The 19,318-nt window shown below is 41.6% G+C and overlaps 1 protein-coding gene across 1 annotated transcript; it reads left to right on the forward strand.

Moving 5' to 3' along the window:
- The first annotated feature begins 1,593 nt into the window (after positions 1 to 1,593).
- OTUD1 (OTU deubiquitinase 1) lies at positions 1,594 to 4,274 on the forward strand. Its single transcript, XM_051802466.1, has one exon. It carries the CDS (start codon positions 1,770 to 1,772, stop codon positions 3,063 to 3,065), a length of 1,296 nt encoding a protein of 431 aa, XP_051658426.1. The 5' UTR covers positions 1,594 to 1,769; the 3' UTR covers positions 3,066 to 4,274.
- Positions 4,275 to 19,318: the final 15,044 nt, after the last annotated feature.

Consider the following 19,318-nt stretch of genomic DNA (forward strand, 5'->3'; position numbering starts at 1 on the left):
AAACTAGACAGGACAGGACTCTTTCCTTTGCTCCAAGCCCTCATTTCAAGGAGGGAAGATTTCAGTTTACCATTATTTGATCAATATATTTTCCTCTCTAAGTAATGATTAGTCCAGAAATAAAGACTCACTAACTGGGCTCACAAGCTATATTTAAAACAGAGTGCTGAACATTCTGAAATACAAGAGTCATTCTGTAATTTCAGAGCAGTTGTAATATCTTATCCCCCTGTAACAGGCTGCCAGAAATGCTCCTGGGATAAGGCCCATCACCGTTTGTTCTAAAGATATCAACTTTCTGGCTGGCTGTGGCAGGTAAGTCAGGACATTTGGGCTTTGACTCAGATCTGATACACCTCTTACATTTCATCTTCGAAGGCAAAAAATTTTGATGTATATTGAGTCTGTATATTTTTATTAAAAGGTTCCCAATAATGCACGGAATTAACTGCTGTGTTTTATCCAGAATAAAAAAGTAAGATGGATGTGAAAACTGTTCCCATAAATATCCAAAATTTTTTGCATGAAGGATTTCAGCATTTTTTCTTCAACATGCAAGTTAGTTGAGCAGCTCAGAATATATTTTCTGTGTAAAGAGAATTCCATATCGTGTTGCTGGTGTCCCTGGAATCAACTACAGAGACTGAAGACAGGAAATAGATCCCTGAAAATGGATCCAAAACACAACCAAAGCTCCAAAGAAAAAATTATTTTTGACATTGCAGTCTGTTGCAAGTGATCCTCATAGTTCTATAGTTTTAATTATATGTATTATGGATATATTTAATTAAATATATACTATATATATTTAATTAAATATATACTATAATTTACTAATGTAAGTGGAATGGGAAAAGAAATGTTTCAGAATATACGAATAGAGAGTTTTCTGGTTTTTTTTAAGTTCTACAATCTACAGTTGGATCACTAATACTTTTCTGAAGATATTTGAGACTGTAGGATGGAATCCAGAATTTTTTTTTTTAAATCACTTCGAAATGGCATATGTCAGTACCTTCTTTTCCTCTTTTGTTAGGAATGAATGTCTCTGTTAACATTTGATCATGGTGTAAAACTGGTGTTTCTTGGTCAGCATGTCAGAACGTAATCAAATCCAGTGTGCATGGATCACGTCATCCTCCACGGACAAAGACTTAGATATGACTTTATTTACACCACAGTCGAGGCTAAAAGACATGGCTTAATTTTAGGACACCGCAGGCACTAATAACCCAAGTATCAACGATCTTGGTGAGACCCGTGTTTTAGACCAGGTCTCTCCTGTCGTTACGCCGCGGTTTATATCACACTTTTTATACGCCCGCACCGCATTTTCCAGAGCCGGGCTGCAGGCGGACAGGCAGCAGCGTGTGCCAGCAGCTGTGGGAACACTAAAGACCGGCCGCGATGACCCCGATCCCGATCCCGATCCCGATCCCGGCCCGGCCGCAGATCCCGGGCCGTGACAGCGCGCGCGCGCCGGCTGGTGCGGGGGGCGGGGCCCCGTGAGGTCACGCGCGCGGCCCCGCCCCCTGCCGCGCTCCCGCAGCTTCCAGAAGGGCCGGGCCCGCGGGGGGGCCGCGCCGGTGGCGCAGTCGGAATTGCCGCGGCCGCGGGGCCCGGCCGGGGCGGGGCGGGCGGTGATGCCCTTGTTTATTTTTACCCTGGCGGTTCATCCTCCTCGGCAGCCCCAGCGCGGCCCCCGCCGCCGCTCCCCGCCCCGGCTCCGACGGCGCCGCCTATAAAGCGCCGCCCGCGGGGAGCCGAGGATGCAGCTCTACAGCTCCGTGATCACCCACTACCCGGCGGGCGCCACCGCCGCAGCCACCGCGGCCTCGCCGAGCTCCGCCGCCGTCTTCAAAGTCTCCTTGTCGCCGGGACCCTCCCCCGCGGAGGCACCGGGAGCCGCCGACGCCGCGGGCCCCAGCGCGGCCGCCGAGAGCCCCGCCAAGGACAGCTTCATTCCCGCGGGGGGAGGCAGCAGCGCCGCCGCCATGCCCGCCTTCTCGTCCTGCCTGGAGGTGATGCCGAGCGGCCCCGCGGCGGGCCCGGCCGGGCGGCCGGCGGGCGGCCCGCAGTTCAGCTCCTGCACGCAGGTCACCGTGAGCCGTCGGCGGCCCTTGGAGCGGATCGTGCCCATCCGCATCGTGCAGCGCGCCGAGGCCGCCGCCGAGCTGGTGCCGGGCTCGCCCCGCAGCCGCGCCTGGCTGGAGGGCATCTTGGAGAGCGTGCGGCAGGCCGGGGCCGACGGCGAGCCCGCGGCCGAGGAGCCCAGCAACCGCAGCCTGCGGCTCAGCGAGCACTGCCAGGCGCTGCAGGCGGCGGCCGCCGGCGCCCAGCCCGGGCTGGCCCCCGGGTGCGGCCCCGCCGAGCGCAGCGCCGGCCCCGCGCAGCTCCCCGGGCCCGCGCCCGGAGAGCAGGAGGAGGAGGCGGCGGGCCCCGAGGTGCGGCGAGGGCCCGGCGGCAGAGCGGAGCGCAGCGAGAAGCTGGCGCTGTACCTGGCCGAGGTGGAGAAGCAGGACAAGTACCTGCGGCAGAAGGGCCGGTTCCGCTTCCACATCATCCCCGACGGGAACTGCCTGTACCGTGCCGTCTGCAAGGCGGTGTACGGGGACCAGCGGCTGCACGGCGAGCTCCGCGAGCAGACTGTCCACTACATCGCCGACCACCTGGACCACTTCAATCCTATCATCGAGGGCGACGTGGGTGAGTTCCTCATCGCCGCCGCCCAGGATGGGGCCTGGGCCGGCTACCCGGAGCTGCTGGCCATGGGGCAGATGCTGAACGTGAACATCCACCTCACCACGGGCGGTCGGCCCGAGAGCCCCACCGTTTCCACCATGGTTCACTACCTGGGGCCCGAGGACCCGACACGGCCCAGTATCTGGCTGAGCTGGCTTAGCAATGGGCACTACGATGCTGTGCTGGACCGCATGTGCCCCAACCCAGAGTACGAGGCGTGGTGCAGACAGACTCAGGTACAGCGCAGGCGGGATGAAGAGCTGGCCAAGTCCATGGCAGTGTCCTTGTCCAAGATGTACATTGAGCAGAATGCCTGCTCATGAGACCACCTGGGCCACGGGCTGGGAGCTTTGCTGCAGGGACTGAGACAGAGAGAAGGCGTGCTGGCTGTGATGGTGATGCCTTAATCCTTAATGAAGCAGCAGCACCCCAGACTGGGAAGGACTGTAGATTGTGGGGGATAAATACAAATGTATTTGTAATATTCTGTTGTAAAAACTTAGCCTCAGATTATTTGCAAGCAGATTTCTCTGTATGTTTGTGTCTCCTCTCCCCCCTGTCTATTTTCTATAAGAATGTATTTTTTGCACACTATTTTTAAACTGTTACCTCCATCTTCTACATCTTACATTAGTATCTGGCTTTCAGCTGTACAGCCAAAAACATTTGTAAACAGTTTTTGTAAATAAGGCTTATGATGTAACAGCTATTTTTGCTGTGTTTTTTACCCATAAACCTTATATTTTTACCGGATGAAGTTGATGTAAAACTGACCCCCCCCAATTGATGAAAATATTGTGAGTATTTTCTTGCAAAATTAAACCAATGGCTTTTGTAAAAGTGCAGCAAAGTAAGAACAGACTGCTTTTAGGAACAGTTGCTTTCTCTGCCTGGAGCACAGAACAGGTCCCTTGAGCCAGTTGGAATGCAGCTACACGTGAACAGTACAGGGAGCAATTGACTCTTCTGTATTTAATTACTGTTTTGAGTAAACTGGCCTCTTGTTGCCTGGTTGGCTCACCCTCTGCTCCATTTATATTATTTATCTTTAATAACAGAGCGTTAATTTGCAATAGAATGTTGTGACTAGATAATAGTCTCCTGCTTTGGCAATAATTGCCTTGGCTGCACCTCAGTGTTTGTGTTCTTGTTTTTCTGGGGTTATGGTGTCTTTTGTATAAGCCCTGCTTCTTTTTTGGCACTGGTATTGCTCCAACAAATCATTATCTGATCACAACATTTTATTCACTTGATGTTATTTTCTAATCAAGAAATCAGGAATGGTATTTTACAGTATGGTTTTAAAGAAAAAAAGTATTTAAATTGAGGTTTGTATGGTTTGCTGGGTCAAACATTTAAATGTTTCCAATCTGAATTCTGTCTCTTTCTGATTAACTTGTTAGGTATATTTATTAAGTAACGCAGTTTGTACTTTTTTATTTTGTAATATATTGTGATTTTGGAATTTATACTGTATTTGTATAATAGGAATATTCACAGCTAAAATGGAATGAATAAAGAATATAATTTTACTTGTGCTCTTTTTTTTCTGCCTTCTGCATTCCTGGTGTGGTGAAGAATTGTGGGTGGGTTCATAGGACCCTTTATTTAGTTTCTCTGCCTTAGTTTCCCCTATTAAAAGATGGGAAGAAGGAGCATAGTACTTTACAAATGTGAACCACTGGTAACTCTGGTGTCTGTCAATATGTGAAAGAAGTGCAAGCATTTATAGACAATTGAACATCTCTAATTATTTTGTTATTGCAAGAGATCTTAGTTTATCTGTTTGCCGATGAGAAACACTTTTGCATCTTAATATGCCTTAGAAGAGTTCTCAAGCATAGTGCCTGAGCTGGTAATAGCAGTGGTCGTTAGGAGCTGGACCGTGCACACTTGGGCTTGGACATTGGGATTTGGGAATCTCCTTTCTGCACTGATCCCAAACTTGTTTGAGATTTGTCCTGTCACCAGTCATACCTTGGCACCCTCTTATTACTTGAATAGGGGTGACATTACAAGGAAATCCAGCTTTTTACTCCCCTTACAAGATGGAAATGTCTTGCAAGTTGTTAAACAGTACTCTGTGTGTGTGTGTGTGTGTGTGTGTGTGTGTGTGCATGCGTGTGCTTATAAATCAATCCGTGATCTTAAAATACTAGAAGGCCCCATCCTTAAACAACAGGAGGGTACTGGGTTAAAAATAGGGTTAAAAAGTAACTAAATAGCTAAAATGCATCAGTCTTAATTGAGCATAGGTGATAAAAGAGCTGCAGGATTGATTGTGTGTATATTTGGTTTATGTGGCACAAAGAGTAGATTTAAATACTATGTTATTTCAAAATATTGGTAAATACCGACTATATTTCCCTCCATTTTATTCACACACACAGTCGTACTTTAAAGTGTAAATAGTGGTGGAAAAAAGTGAGTCCTTCTAATCCGCTATTGCTTAACTACTGAATCTTTGGAAAGCTGTTTTGAGGTGAGGGCAAGGCAAAAGTGCAGACATGAATGTGTTCGTGAGGAATAGAGGTGGTTTATGAGGAAAATGGCTACTCAGGTGATTCTAAGCACGAAAATGTTAATACAGCATCACTAAATATCGGTAATGTGTTTGACTGATTAAAAACTTTATATCCAAACTGCTTGGGATTTGGGTTGGATAAGATTAATTCATTCAAAGTTGTGAGTATCCCAAACTTTTTTAAAAAAACACATTTATTTTACGCAGTTTAAAATTACCAACTATTGTAAATTGTGATTACAAATTTTGTGTTTTGCAGCACAAACCTTAGAAATAGTAGGCAAAGCGAAGAAGGATTGATACTGCATAGCGTTCACTGTGTGTCATAAAATTGATATTAAAATAGCACAAATAAAGAAGTAGCATTCAAAACAAACAGTGCAGGACCCTGGGATGAGTTCCCACAGGGTTCCTCAGCAATTTTGATGCTTCTGGATGAGTCACAGGGGCATGCAGATAACTTTAAGGAATTTGAAAAAACTGGGTTGCTTGTTGAACTAGTTTGCAAAGATATTGAGGGTGTATTGCTGAAGCATGTAGCAAGGCACTTGTTTTTGCAGCTTGCATTACATACTGTGTCTAAAAGGAAACTACAGAAATGGCATTTTAGATGTTTCAGGCACATGGAAAGTGAATTTTTTTTTATAGCTGTGGTGTTTAAAGTTCAGCTGAGGCACTGAGTTCCGATGCAAGCTAATGGTGTCTTGCTTGAACAGGAGTAGAGGCAGTGTCATGGAGTAGTTTTATAGAAGCAGTGATTCTAATATGGGCAAAACTTTACAAAACTGCTTGTAACACAGTTGCTTGCCAAAAGCAAAAGCAGAGGTAGAGGCAAGTTTTCCCTTACTGTCCTCTGTTCAACAATTCGAGTAACAAGGAAAGGACAAATATTGTCCTTGCTCATAATTTCAGTGCCCGATTATTTTAACCTTGGCTAATCACTTGCATAACCCAGCTAATCCTTAGACCTCTCTGGGGACTTTGGTCAACAGACTCTTTATTATTGACAATAAATGAGAAGAAGAGCTGGATTTTCAATATGCATGTGTGTGGTTCTACAAATAGGTAGAAAATGCTTTAATTCTGAACTGGGCAAATGCGAACTTGAGTCTGGGGGAGCATAAGCTTCATGATGCCATCTTTGCTTGTATTTTATAACACAATTGCGAATTAGTTGACATGTTGGATGCTTCATTTCAGGAGTTTCTTAGATTGCCAAGACTATGCCATTCTGTCACTAAATGTACAATGAATATGTTAGAATTTTCATGTGTGTTGCACAAACTCTGTTACATAAAGCAAAGTTTGCCAGAACTGAATTGGTTTACAATGAATGCATCCCAAAATAAGGGCGATGGGCAAGTGGGGAAGGAAAGATCTGTGTAAGTATTGTTTTCTGTCACAATCAATAGTTTGCTCTTTATAAGGTTCCATGGATGACACTTTGTGTTTAGTAACTTTCTTAGGACACATAAAAGTTGTCTAATGCCAGCTACTGGTTTTTATCTGTCCTGTTATATTTGACTGGTACATTACATGTGTGCAAGATAAATCTGTTACATTAATGTCACTTATAAATACAGGTGTATTTCAGCACTCCTTGTACATATACAAAACCACCTGAACCCGAATATTTCTTTTGTCTGCTTTTGCTTTTATTATGTCAGAATTAGTTGATAGGATATTTGAGGATAAGATTCTAATTTTGGTTTAGTGTTTCTCACTGCGCACATGCATGGCTTCTGAATCTGAGCAGAAAATTATGACAGATATCTCACAACAGAGACAAGTACCTGGCATTAACTGGTTTTTGCTTATATTTTGCTTATACTCTTTCATACGTATTTAACAGTTTATTGATATACATTGGTGAGTGTTCCTAGGATGTTGGTGCAAAATGGTGTGAAATGAAAAAAATTCCTCAGCTTCAGTGTTAAAAGATTGTCCCATTTCCGAGTGGCATCGTCGTGTGAAAGCATGCAGCATACAGCGAGATTGTGAGCAACTGTTTGAAAGGACATCAACTCTGCCAAATGCAATTCTGTACTCATCAGAACTTTTTAAAAAGAAGCAGAAAACTTCAAATTTTGAACTTTTTACTAATATACACTTTGATTTATAATGTATATGTGTGTGTTTTAGTTGGAAAAAAGGTGGCTTTCATATTTCCTGTTCAGTTTAAATTTGTAATCTTTTTTATAAACAAGTTTATAGTATTAATGGATAAAAAGATATAGCAATGCAGTAATATATTGTACTTCAGCAATTTTTTTTCTGGAGTTAGTATTTAAAATCTGTTTATACAAGGAAGCCCATATGTGGTATTCAGACTACAAATCAAAGGAACTAAACGACTGTCAAGTTCCAGGTTTCTGTTGCACGAGTGGTTATTATTCCTTGTCCTTATACATTTGTCCTCATTACTAAGATCAGACCTCTCTGGAGAAAAGGTGACTGTGCAGTTGTAGTAGCGCGATCCACATACACACGTAGAGTTCTTCTTTCTTGCATGATCTTAAAAATTGGCATTTCCTGCCAATTTTTAGTGTGTATTTTTAAACCATTAAGGTTTTAATCCTTATTTTATTTCATAGGGTTTTTACTGGAAATTGTAGAAACCAAACTGTCGTGTCCTACCTACGGGGCATAGTTAATAGTGTTTGAACCTTCAGCAGGGTAGCACAGTTGTGTAGAGAGTGGGATCTGCAGTGAAGAGGACTATTGTGGGAGGCAAGCTGGAACTGAGATCTGGTTGTGAAGGGGCCCAGGTTGCCTTCTATCCTTTCATCTCCCTTGTTTACCCACATCTCAAGTGCAGGGAGATCCCAACTCGTGTTGATGGATAGTGGGCCTGTGCCATTGGTCTGGTGACAGGGAGCTTCAGCCTCACGGTTGCTGCTCATTGGTATTTAGTTATGAAGTTCTTATCCTGCCAAGCTTTTGGGAGCTGCAAGGGAAAGAAGAGGAGCAACACTGTCTCAGAAGAAAATGAAAAGGATTTCACAAAGACATGGCATTTTTCTTGCCTGTGAACTTCTATTGCTGAATTTCAGAGTTAAAGTGTGGTTGAATATCAAAATGGTTTGCAAAGATGAAGATTATTTTAAAAACCACAAAAAGCATGTTAAAAGCTTTTTGAGACTCTTATAATGCTGAAATACTCTTTCCCCCCCAATTAATCCATAATTATATTAGCTAAACCATATTATTTTCACAGGTACAAGGATCCAGCATTTTTTCTGCACATAACTTCTATTTTTGCTGACTACAAAACTTAATTCTTCAGCTATTTAACTGACAAACATTTCTGAAGAAAATAATGGTTTCAGATCTTTGGGTGGGATTTGGAATTTAGTAAACTCTGTTAATTTAACCCAATATTAATAAGTGCAATACTTCTTCCCATTGCTGATGTTGTACTCAAGATTAGATGTCTGCTTTTAGAAATAACATGATCTTTGGGACTCCAGCTGAGCCTCTTTTGATATTTTTTTCAGAGAGAGTCTGTGGTAAAAATGTACTCCTTTTATAAATAAATAATACAGTATGTTTTATATCTAAATTTCCTGTCTTCCATGGGACTTGAAGACTGAGATTTGACTAAGCAATTAAGCAGTTAACTAATGTGTTTATATGACTTGTTTGCTTTCCTACCAAACTTCAGCTCCACTGGATTAGGTTACTCACAGGGACTGACCTTGCCTTTTGTGGCTTAAGGTAGGAGCAATGACAAAATTATTGTCTCATTAATTACTGACACAATTCCTATTACTTCTGCAAACCCTACCTGCAATCTTTCAATTTTTTTTCATGTTAATATTTGTTGATTGTCAATTATTTGCCTGTTCAAGTTTAAGCTTAGGAAACAGTTATGCTGTAAACCAAAACCTAATTAAATAAGACATTTGAATGAGTTTAGGAGTTGACAGCTGTTTTGCTGCTTATGTATAATTGAGGGAAAGGTGGTGCCCAAAATGAAGCGGTTGTGAAAGGACTTGTTTTGCTCTGGAAGATGGTTATGCCAGCTTATAGATCAGCATTGTGACTGCTGATGTAAAGCTTTAATGCACTTGCATTTATTATTTCTTAAAGGTGTAATGTTATCTCACAACAAGTTACATTGCTGCTAAGCTGAGGATGGAGGCATAAGAGACAAATACTGGCAGATTAAAAAAAAGGAATGTTCTGCTATTAGGAACCAGGAAGTAATTGCTTTTTTCATTTATCTCACACAATGTCTAGTATCCAGTGAAAGAGCTGTGGCTTTAGGTAAAGAATGATTGTGCAAATGGACAGCATCCTTCCTGAACTGGTAAGTTGTATACATGTGGAATAAGATCCTTTACTTCAGATTTATACCCATAAAAGTGGTGGCTAAAAAGCTGGCTAAATTACTGCAGGTATCTGTAAGCTTCATCTCCATTTTATTTTGTTAGATTTGTTGTTGGTTTTTTTTGATTGCTTTGGGGTTTTTTTTGTGTTTTGTTTGTTTATTTATGGATGTTTTATCAATTAGGTAGCTGTCCTTTTGGATATACTCACAATAATTCATGTAAAACATTCACATGAATGTGATTCCCAGTAGATTTCCATTTGCAGTTAGTAATTTACAGCGGTTTCCCTGAAGAGGCTCTGTAACATCTGAAATTGCTAGAAATTATATCAAAAAGTAAAAAATTCAGCATTGACAGCATTTGTGTAGTCGATTTCCTTTTCTTGTGCAACTCTGGCCAGGGACAAACATGTTGCAAAATGGACAAATAGGACAATATCAGGCTCTGTTAGGTAAAATAAAGAATCTTTTGCAGAGAAATAGTTATTGTGGAAAGCTTCACTAAGTGTGGTATTGCAAAGGGGGCTGTTGGGATACCTTAGTACATATATTCTTCAGAACACTTTATTGTCACACTGAAATTGTGACTATTTCAAACAAACAAAACCTAAAAAAAACCCAAACCAAACCAAAACAAAAAAAAACAGACAAAAATGGCAAACAAAATTCTGAAAGAATGTAATCTTTTACAACCAAAAAAAACCAAGGGAAACTTTCTGGATAGGCTGTATGTGTGAGGAGCTGTGGCATCTGTCATTGCACAGTCAGGTTATATAACATGGACCTTGGCAGTGGCCTCAGCTCTAACATCTACAGGAAATCATTCTGCCAACTAGGCTTCTTCCCTGTGAGACCAAATAGGTAATAGTAGATGCTCTACTTCAGTCAAGGGATTGAGTTAATCTCTGCTAAGACTTTTGGTGCTTCCTCAAGCCTTTGAGCTTTATCTCAGTGCTCTCTGGATTAAGCTGTAGCCAACCAGCAGCTGTATCAAATCTCTTTCTGTTATTTTATATTGATAGAGGAGATAGACAAGAAGCAGGTACTGTCTCTGTGTAGGGAAACCTGTGCTCCAGCATATCCCATTGGTGCCTTGTTTCACTCCTGTCTAGTATGAAGTGTGAGGAAAAAGAAATTGTACACCACTGAAACATGTAATCAGTTCTATCTCTCTGCTCACTTGAAATCTCTCACATGAAAATCTTCAAATCTGTGCCAAGTCGGTTATACTTACTTTCTAATTTGTTTTCTTTTCTTTTCTATGAACTAAAATATATCACAAGGAGTTTATAGCTAGCCATGGAGGCATTTTAGGAGTCTAAAAATGCTACAGGTATTTGGTCACATCGTGATCTTCAGTGGGGTGCAACATGTTTTCTACCAAATTCAACTCTGGATTCAGATTTATCTGCTGCTCAAATATTTATTTCAGTCTATTTACTACCACCATTACGTATTTAATGAAAATCATAAACTTTGAGCGTTTATTCCCATAGCATAAGGAGGAAACATTGGGAATTGTTTCCAATGATAGTGAATACTATCAAAGCTAGAAAGGAGAGGAGAGTAGCACCTTGTGATAGGGAATGTTCCATGACTTCTTAAAACCAAGAAAAAAATCCCCTGAAATTTGGTCTTGACATGGACATTTTAACTTCAGTCTTCTTCTTTTTTTTTAAATAAAGTGAAGCCATGATATGAGGCCAGATCTTGTGCATAGATCTTGTTACATGCACATATCTGTAGGGATTGTGGATTAGGGAAAAAAAAGCCATAACATAAGTAGACAGAAGTGTTTGTATACACACCAGAAAGTTTAGGAATGGATTTGTATTCTCTCACTACTAAAAGCACTAACACTTGGAAAGAATCATTTCAGGCTAAAAGCCTTCTTTAGAGAGCCTTATTCTTGTTAAATATTTCTCATATTGGGTTCATGCTTATGCATTTGCTAAATGTGCTGAAGAGAGGGCTGACAGAAATGTACCAACAAAAGTTGAAGCGATGTGTCTGTCTCTGAGATGCATCTTATGAGGCCTTACCTGTGGGTTTTGCATCTCACTTATTACTTTGCCTTTGTTTCCTTGGCATAAAAGGTGCTTTTAATATGTGTTTGCAAAACATTACTTTTTCCCAGCCAGAGATTAAATATGAACAGAGATGTCGCCTCTTGGGAGTCAAGTCCAAAATATATTTTAGAAATTTTCATTTGATAAAATATGATTTATGTGTTGTTTTCAATTTCACAAACTTTATGATGTTAGTTCAAGCACACAGCTGTGAGAAGTAAGTTTGTAAAGGAGTATTAATTTCAGCATTATAGGCTTTTTAGATAAGTGTTTATGGCTGTGTGAAGTTTGGTAAATAGTAGGGGCATTCTGAATGAGAAATATATGAATAGGAAGTAATAAAAATATGACATTTCTTGTTCTTATGTACTTTATTGTAAATTTCTGGATTTAATTTCTTCAGGGAAAAAAATAATTGAGAATGGAGCTTATTTGAGCTCTCTGCTGCTGCGCTGCTGGGCGAGCTCATCCCAGCAAAACCCTGAACCTTGTCACCTTCCTGAAAGATCAGCCTTTGCCTCTAGTTATTGCAGGTGGGAAATTAAATGCTCAGTCTGTTTACACAAATTTCTTGAAAGAAAATCTTTAAAGGGGAGAATGTAATAGCTACAGCTCAGTGGAAGGTCAGCATCATCACCTGTGCAATGTTTTAAATGCCATTTCTGACTTCTCTTCCCTCTATGCTGCCTAGTGAGATGAAGAAGGAAAATTACTCTGTTAGTCTTTTGGGGTATGTTGGCACTGCAGAAGATGGTGCTGTGCAGAGATGCTGTTGAGCTCAGAAGGGGCAGCAGCATCACAGTGATGGCAACGTGGTACTTTGTAGGTAGAAGGGAAAAGCAGGTCTCTGAAGGAGGTGAGTAGAATCCTGAGTCACAGAGTTATTTTGCTGTTTCCCCAGTACATGTACAGAGTCCTGAGCACTTTGACAAGGTTCAGTGTCAACGTCCAGCAGCCCAGGTCAGTTTTTAGAGATTTAACTCTATAGAACAGGTTTAAAGGTATTACTTTATGCAGAGCTGCCATGCAACAATCTTGCAATATCAAGCTGCAATAACTGTCTGAGGAGTATGTGGCCCCAGGAGAGAGTTAAAGTACTATATTACACATAAAATTTTCATATATAACCAAATTGCCATTTAATAGGAAGCTGTGGTGACTACAAGCAGGAAGATGGTATAGCAGTTGTAATAACATAAGCCTCTTCTCAGCAGTTCCAGTGGAGATGAGAAGGAATTACATAACAACAGCTCCCTTCCAGCCCCGAGCTAATATGACTTAACCACTTTGCCAGTTCTTGGGACTCAAAGGTCTGAATTGCCACCTCCAGCTGCAGAGTTCAGAGGGGTGATTTAAAATAATGAGATGTTCTACAGTCATATTTCTGTGAAACAAACTTGTTTCTGTTTGTTTGCTTGTCGTTTTTTGGGTTTTGTTTTGGTTTTGCTTTTTTTTCTTTAGGTTGAGGCGGAATTTGACTGTTCCCAAAATTGTGTGCAAAGTGTAAAGGTCAAAATGCAGCCCCGACGCCCATACAAAAAAAAATTTCTTTGCTCTGGCTGTTTGGAAAATATGGCTTTCACTCGCCACCATCCCAGGCAGGGCTGTCACTGTCCCACCAGCCTGTATTCCCATCTCTCTTTGCTTTCCCATTTCCCTTCAACTTTGTTCTTACTGTCTGTGCGGGTTTTGGCTGGAGTAGAGTTAATTTTCTTCACAGTGACTAATATGAGGCTGTGTTTTAAATTTATGCTGAAAACAGTGTTGATAATATAGAGATGTTTGCTATTGTAGAAAAGCGCTTGCATAGCATCAAAGCCTTTTCTGCTTCTTGTACTGCCACGCTGGCGAGGAGGCTGGGGGTGCTTGGGAAGTTGGGAGGAGACACAGCCAGGACAGCTGACCCAACTTACCCAAGGGATATTCCAGACCATATGACATTATGCTCAGTATATAAAGTGGGGGGGAAGAAGGATGAAAGGGCAGATGTTCAGAGTCATGGAGTTTGACTTCCCAAGTCATTGTTAATATGTGATGGGCCCTGCTCTTCTGGAGATGGCTGAACACCTGCCTGCCCATGGGAAGCAGTGAATTAATTCATTGTTTTGCTTTGCCTGTGTGTGCGGCTTCTGCTTTTCCTGTTAAACTGTCTTTATCTCAAACCATGAGTTTTCTCACTTTTCCAATTCTCTCCCATATTCTGCTGACAGGGGAGTGAGGAAATGGCTGTGTGGTACTTAGTTTCTGACTGGGGTTAAACCATGACACCCTCTCAGCCCCTTCTCCATGTCCTTTTGCTAGTCTATTGTTCCCTGATACCAATGCCTCTTCCCTCTCCCTTGCAGCATGCATCACTCCCATTTTTCACAGCATTTATCCTAGTAATGGTGGATCTAATGCCCCCACATCCCAGAGTGGCAGCTGTTTTTCAAGAGGACGTAGCAACACTGCTCATATTAAAAGCAAGCCTTGTTTTTTACTGGTGATATCCTGGTAGGAACTAGATCCCTTATTAATGATGGGATCTAGTGGCCATTTGGAACAAGGCTGTCTTCCTCCTGTTTTCATGAGCAAGTTAAACATATTCCAAATTTGAATGCAATCACAAACCTTCACAGCACTGCAAATCCCAGTGGAAGGCAGGGAGTGGGCAGAGCAGAGGAACTGCTGTGGCAGGGTTTGTTCTCCACAGGCCTGGCAAAGCTCAGCTTTGTCCTGCCCCAGGGCCAAGAAGGCTTAGGCAGCAGCAAAAAGGTCTGATGACTTTTTTATTATTCTAAGACTTACTCTTTCTAAACTCTATAGTTCTAAATCATTTCATTTGCATAGTCATTGGTAACTGGTAACAAAGGTGATTTTAGCACTGTATTCTGCTTTGCTGCATTGCCAGAGATCAGAGCTGTAGACCCCGCAGGCAAATCAACCCACCAGCTATCCCGGTGGGCCATAGCCTGCAGCTTGGTCTGAAAGGAGGCAACTGAGGCACTCAAGAAAGAAGAGCACTTGGTGAGCTTACTTGTGTCTTAGTTATTGCTCCCTGGAAACATGAGGTCTGACAGGCTATGATGCTTCTCCACCCTTTGGAAACATGGTGTTTTGTGAAGTTTGTGTTATTTTATGGTTTTGAAAAGCTGTGTTATACTGAAAGTTCTTCTGCATTTGGATCATTTTGTAGTCTACGTGGCACCCTACAAAACTGTCACTGTGACTGGGAACTGTATCTCTGCAATAGCAGCTTTATCCACAGTTTCATCAGTGGCCCATGGCTGTGGCAGTTATGCAGCTGCTCTTGCTCAATTTTTGCACATCAGAAACTACAAGGAACAACTTTCTCACAGAATTAACTTGACATGAAGTTAGAACCTCATGAAGTTCAACAGTGCCACACGCAAGGTCCTGCACCTGGGCCAGAGCGATCCCAAGCACAAATACAGGCTGGGCAAAGAATGGATTGGGAGCAGCCCTGAGAAGGACTTGTGGGTGCTGGTGGATGAGAGGCTGGACATGAGCCGACAATGTGCACTTGCAGCCCAGAAAGCCCATTGTTTCCTGGGCTGCATCAAAAGAATCATGGCAAGCAGGTTGAGGGAGGCAATTCTGCACCTCTACTCACCCTCATGAGACCCCATCTGAAGTGTTGCATCCAGCTCTGGGTTCCTCAACAAAAGAAGGATGTGGGCCTGCTGGAATGAATTTGGAGGAGGGTGACAAGGGTGATCAGAGGGTTGGAAAAGCTCCCACGTGAGGGCAGGCTGAGAGAGTTGGGGCTATGCAGCCTGGAAAAGAGAAGGCTCTGGGGAGACCATATAGCAGCCTGCCAGTAGCTAAAGGTGACCCACAAGACAGATAAAAAGGGACTTTTTACAAAAGCATGTAGTGTTAGGACAAGAGGGAATGTCTTTAAACTGAAAAAGAGTAGGTTTAGGTTAGATATTAGGAGGGTGAGGCACTGGAACAGGTTGCACAGAGAAGCTGTGGATGCCCCATCCCCAGAAGTGTTCAAGCCTAGGATGGATGGGGCTTTCAACAACCTGGTCTAGTGGAAGGTGTCCCTGCCCAAGGGGATGGGGATGGGGGGTTTGGAACTAGATGATATTTAAGGTCCCTTCCCAACCAAACCATTCTATGAGTCTATGATTTTATAATTCTATGAGTTTCAACTAACAGGCTTTATAAATAGCAGAAAGTACAACAGAGTTGCTATGAGTCATAGTAGATTTGATACATGCACTTTATTTTCCCTTATTTTTCTGTGCTTGTAAATTACTAATTCATGATAGATGCAATGAAACATTTGACATTTCTAGTTTTTCATTCTGTTAGGTTCCTTTTGCTGTTTTTCTTTAGGGCTGAAACCCTTTTCTGTCAAACTTGCTTTGCATTTGTTTTTGAGTAGGTACATATGCATTTGTCTATTTATATATGAAAATATTTATTTTCAACAGTTTAGTAGGAGAGAAATATAGTATTGACTTATAAATCTGTATTTGTATATTAAAAAGAAAATATACAGAATAGATCCAGTTATTAACTGCTCTGCTAAAAACACTTTGTAAAACGAGCAAAAAAAGTATATTATGTTCAAATACATAAAAATCTAAATCCCTTAATTAGCATAATATTGTAACACTAGTCTTGCATTTGAACAGAATGGTGTCTTTAGCACAATTTCCATTAGAAAATCATTAATTTAATTATCTTTAAAACCTCATTTGTTTCAGTGAAGTTTCTCAACTTTCAAAAAGGCAGAGACTCACTATCCATTTCTGGTAGGGCCAGTAATGCTGTTTGTACTTTGGCCAAGGCAGAACAGTGTGCCAGCTCTTTGATTAATAATAATGTGCAAAATAAATTCCCTTCTCTCAGGCTATTTCATATCACTAATTTGTTTTAATTTGCTATATGAAAGATTTTATCTCTGTCTGAACCGTGATTAGGGATAGAAACACATTCACAAAGGTTTTTGTCCCTCAACTTCTGTGTTGTTTATTGTAGCATCTCTTCAATGCCTTTAAAAAACATAACATTAAAAACCTCAGTATGTTAGATTCCACTGACAGATGAGATTGAGTCTTTTTTATCTCACATAACTGGATAAACAACTTTGTAGGAAAACAGCAGGACCACCATGTGCTGTTCTCTCAAGCAGTAGGTGCATAATCTTCAACATAAGTGACTTTAAAAATAGAAAGGTAAAAGTGAGTTGTACTGTGTACCTTTGGCTTTTAGTACAGATGTATACTGAAATCTGTGGTGCCGTGCTATTTCAACCCTGCAGAAAAATTGGTTCCCTGTAAATAAGTGTCACGCATATGTCTGCATATCATTGTAATAATAATTCATGCTTGCTTCTTCGATGCTCAGAACTCTTGTTCCTTACAGTGCTGAACCTGTAAATAAATGAATCAGACACCTAAATAATGGGAAAGTGAATAATAAGTTGTGTTGTTCGTGATGTGTCTCATGTTTCATTACCCTTTGGAGTTCCTCAAAGTTATTAGTAAAGCAGAACTCCAGCTCAATCGTAACAGCCAGTGTGAGCTAAGCGTGCTTTCGGCTAAACTTCAGTACCTTCCGTTTTCGTTGCCTTCAGTTAGTATGCCACAAAAGTTCAGCAATCTTGAAAAGAGACGCCATCTTCATTTGTTACATATGTCACTACAAACAGATGCTTATGATAGAGGAATCCAGTAGCTTCTTAAAGCGATTAAGAGATTACATTACAGTTTGAGGGGAGCATTATTAAAGGATTAGAAACCTCTCTTAATGACTAAAAGCACTAGCAGTGTAAGGTGTTACATTGCTTGATTTGCAAAGATATAGGTATGCGGGTGTGGACTTTCTAACCTTATGAGTAGATGTGGTTTTGGCTGACGTGGAAAGCATTGTTGGTGCCAGAATTCCTGAACACACCCAGAACACGTATTATAGATGCACTGAGAGTACCTACTATTGATGTTAAAGAGGGGGACAATCGAAGTTTAGATTTACAACACACTGAAAAAACCCCACTGATTTGGTGAACTATTTTTAAGTACTATGTTTGTTTCAACAAAAATTGGAATCTATATGAAAAACATTTTTGATGTTACTTTCAATTAAAGAATGCAATAGGCTTTTTCTGAACGGTGTGCTTTTAATGCCTATGTATGGGATGGCTCTTAAAGGTCATGGATTTGTTGAAAGCTATATGAAAGTGTGCTTTTTGTAATGTTTGTATTGTAAAAATTACGCTTTTACATTACATTATAATGTAAAACTTGTAGTGTTTTTGAGCTTCTCCTTTGTATGGTTAAGACCAAGCAACATGATTCCTCTCATGATGGATGTGTTTGGATAATGGAAGTCAATGTGGCAGTGCCTGCAAAATAGTTACTGCAACATCAATCACTTCAAAGAAACCTAACTGGTTCGCAGCAAACAGCTGAGCCCTTGGACCCGAGTGAGTGGTATCTGAGCTTAACTTTTTCAATATTGAGTTCTACAATGTAAGAAAGTTTTTACCCAGTAACAACACCCCTCTGAAATGATTGTATTTTTCGGAGCTATGGATTCAATACCAAACTATACCCCTAACAACTGTATGCTCTTGGAACCTGCTCAGAAAGCAATTTAAGTTTTATAACCCATATCAGAAAAAATCCATTCCAGGATTTTTTCCAGTCTTTGCAAGAATTGCCCTTTCAGCTTTGGACATGCCTGTACCACTTTACTTGCCATTAGGAAAAAAGGAAATATCTGCAGGGAATGAATCCAGACTGTGCCTCAGCAGCAGAGAAAATAACACACAGCTGTGACAAGTCAGGATCCTACATCCACATTCTGCAGATAAGATAGGAGTAGCTTTACCAATTTGGATTGAGGGGTCAGCAGCTCCTGGTATTCTCACTCCTGTACTAGCTATAAGTAGACACGTGGAGGGAGGACTAAGGGCAGGCTGAGCATAAGTGATATTTCCCCCTAAAATTTTCTCCACACCTGATTGCTCACAGCTAAGGGGATTGTCTGTTGGGTTGGTCTATTTGGTAACCCTTTCTCCTGTAAGTGTACCCCAAGCAATGAGCAGTCTCTCATGAGTTCCCTTACATCTTCAGCTTCCTTTGGCTGTGCAGGGCACCCTTTGATGTTTTGCATCTCACCTTGCACTCTACATGTGCTCAGGAAAACTGCACGAGTGAAGTGGAACAACTTCTGCGCTCAGAACAGGCAGCGCTTGCAGGGGCAGGAATTCCTGGCTGCCTGCTCCCAGCATTTCACACCATCAGTCACTGCCCTCTCAGACCTCTCAGTCTTGAGCAAGAAAGACTGTTAAAAAGATGAAGCTGAACCTTTAGAATTAGAACTACAACTGTAAATGTTAATAGAGAAAAAGGCTTTCCTTCAGGTTCCACAGGCAGTAATGACCTGGAGCTCCCTGTAGTAGACAAACATCTCATCTCCTGGCCTCACTAACACTGTCCTGGAGACTCCAGTTACCTTTTCTCACAGATGATTAGTATACCAGACTAAAATCAGAGGGATTTCAACTTGTATTTAGCTTTTAATATCACTGCCCTGTTTAAAGAAAGGCTTGAACACCTGCAAGCTTTTTCTTCCTTCTGTACCAGGTGGTCTGTGAAAGATTTTCCTTTTCTCACAAACTCTCTCTGT

This window comes from Manacus candei, unplaced genomic scaffold (genome assembly GCF_025592945.1).
Source record: "Manacus candei isolate 608988 ecotype Guabito, Panama unplaced genomic scaffold, ASM2559294v1 h1tg000056l, whole genome shotgun sequence".
NCBI lineage: Eukaryota > Metazoa > Chordata > Aves > Passeriformes > Pipridae > Manacus > Manacus candei.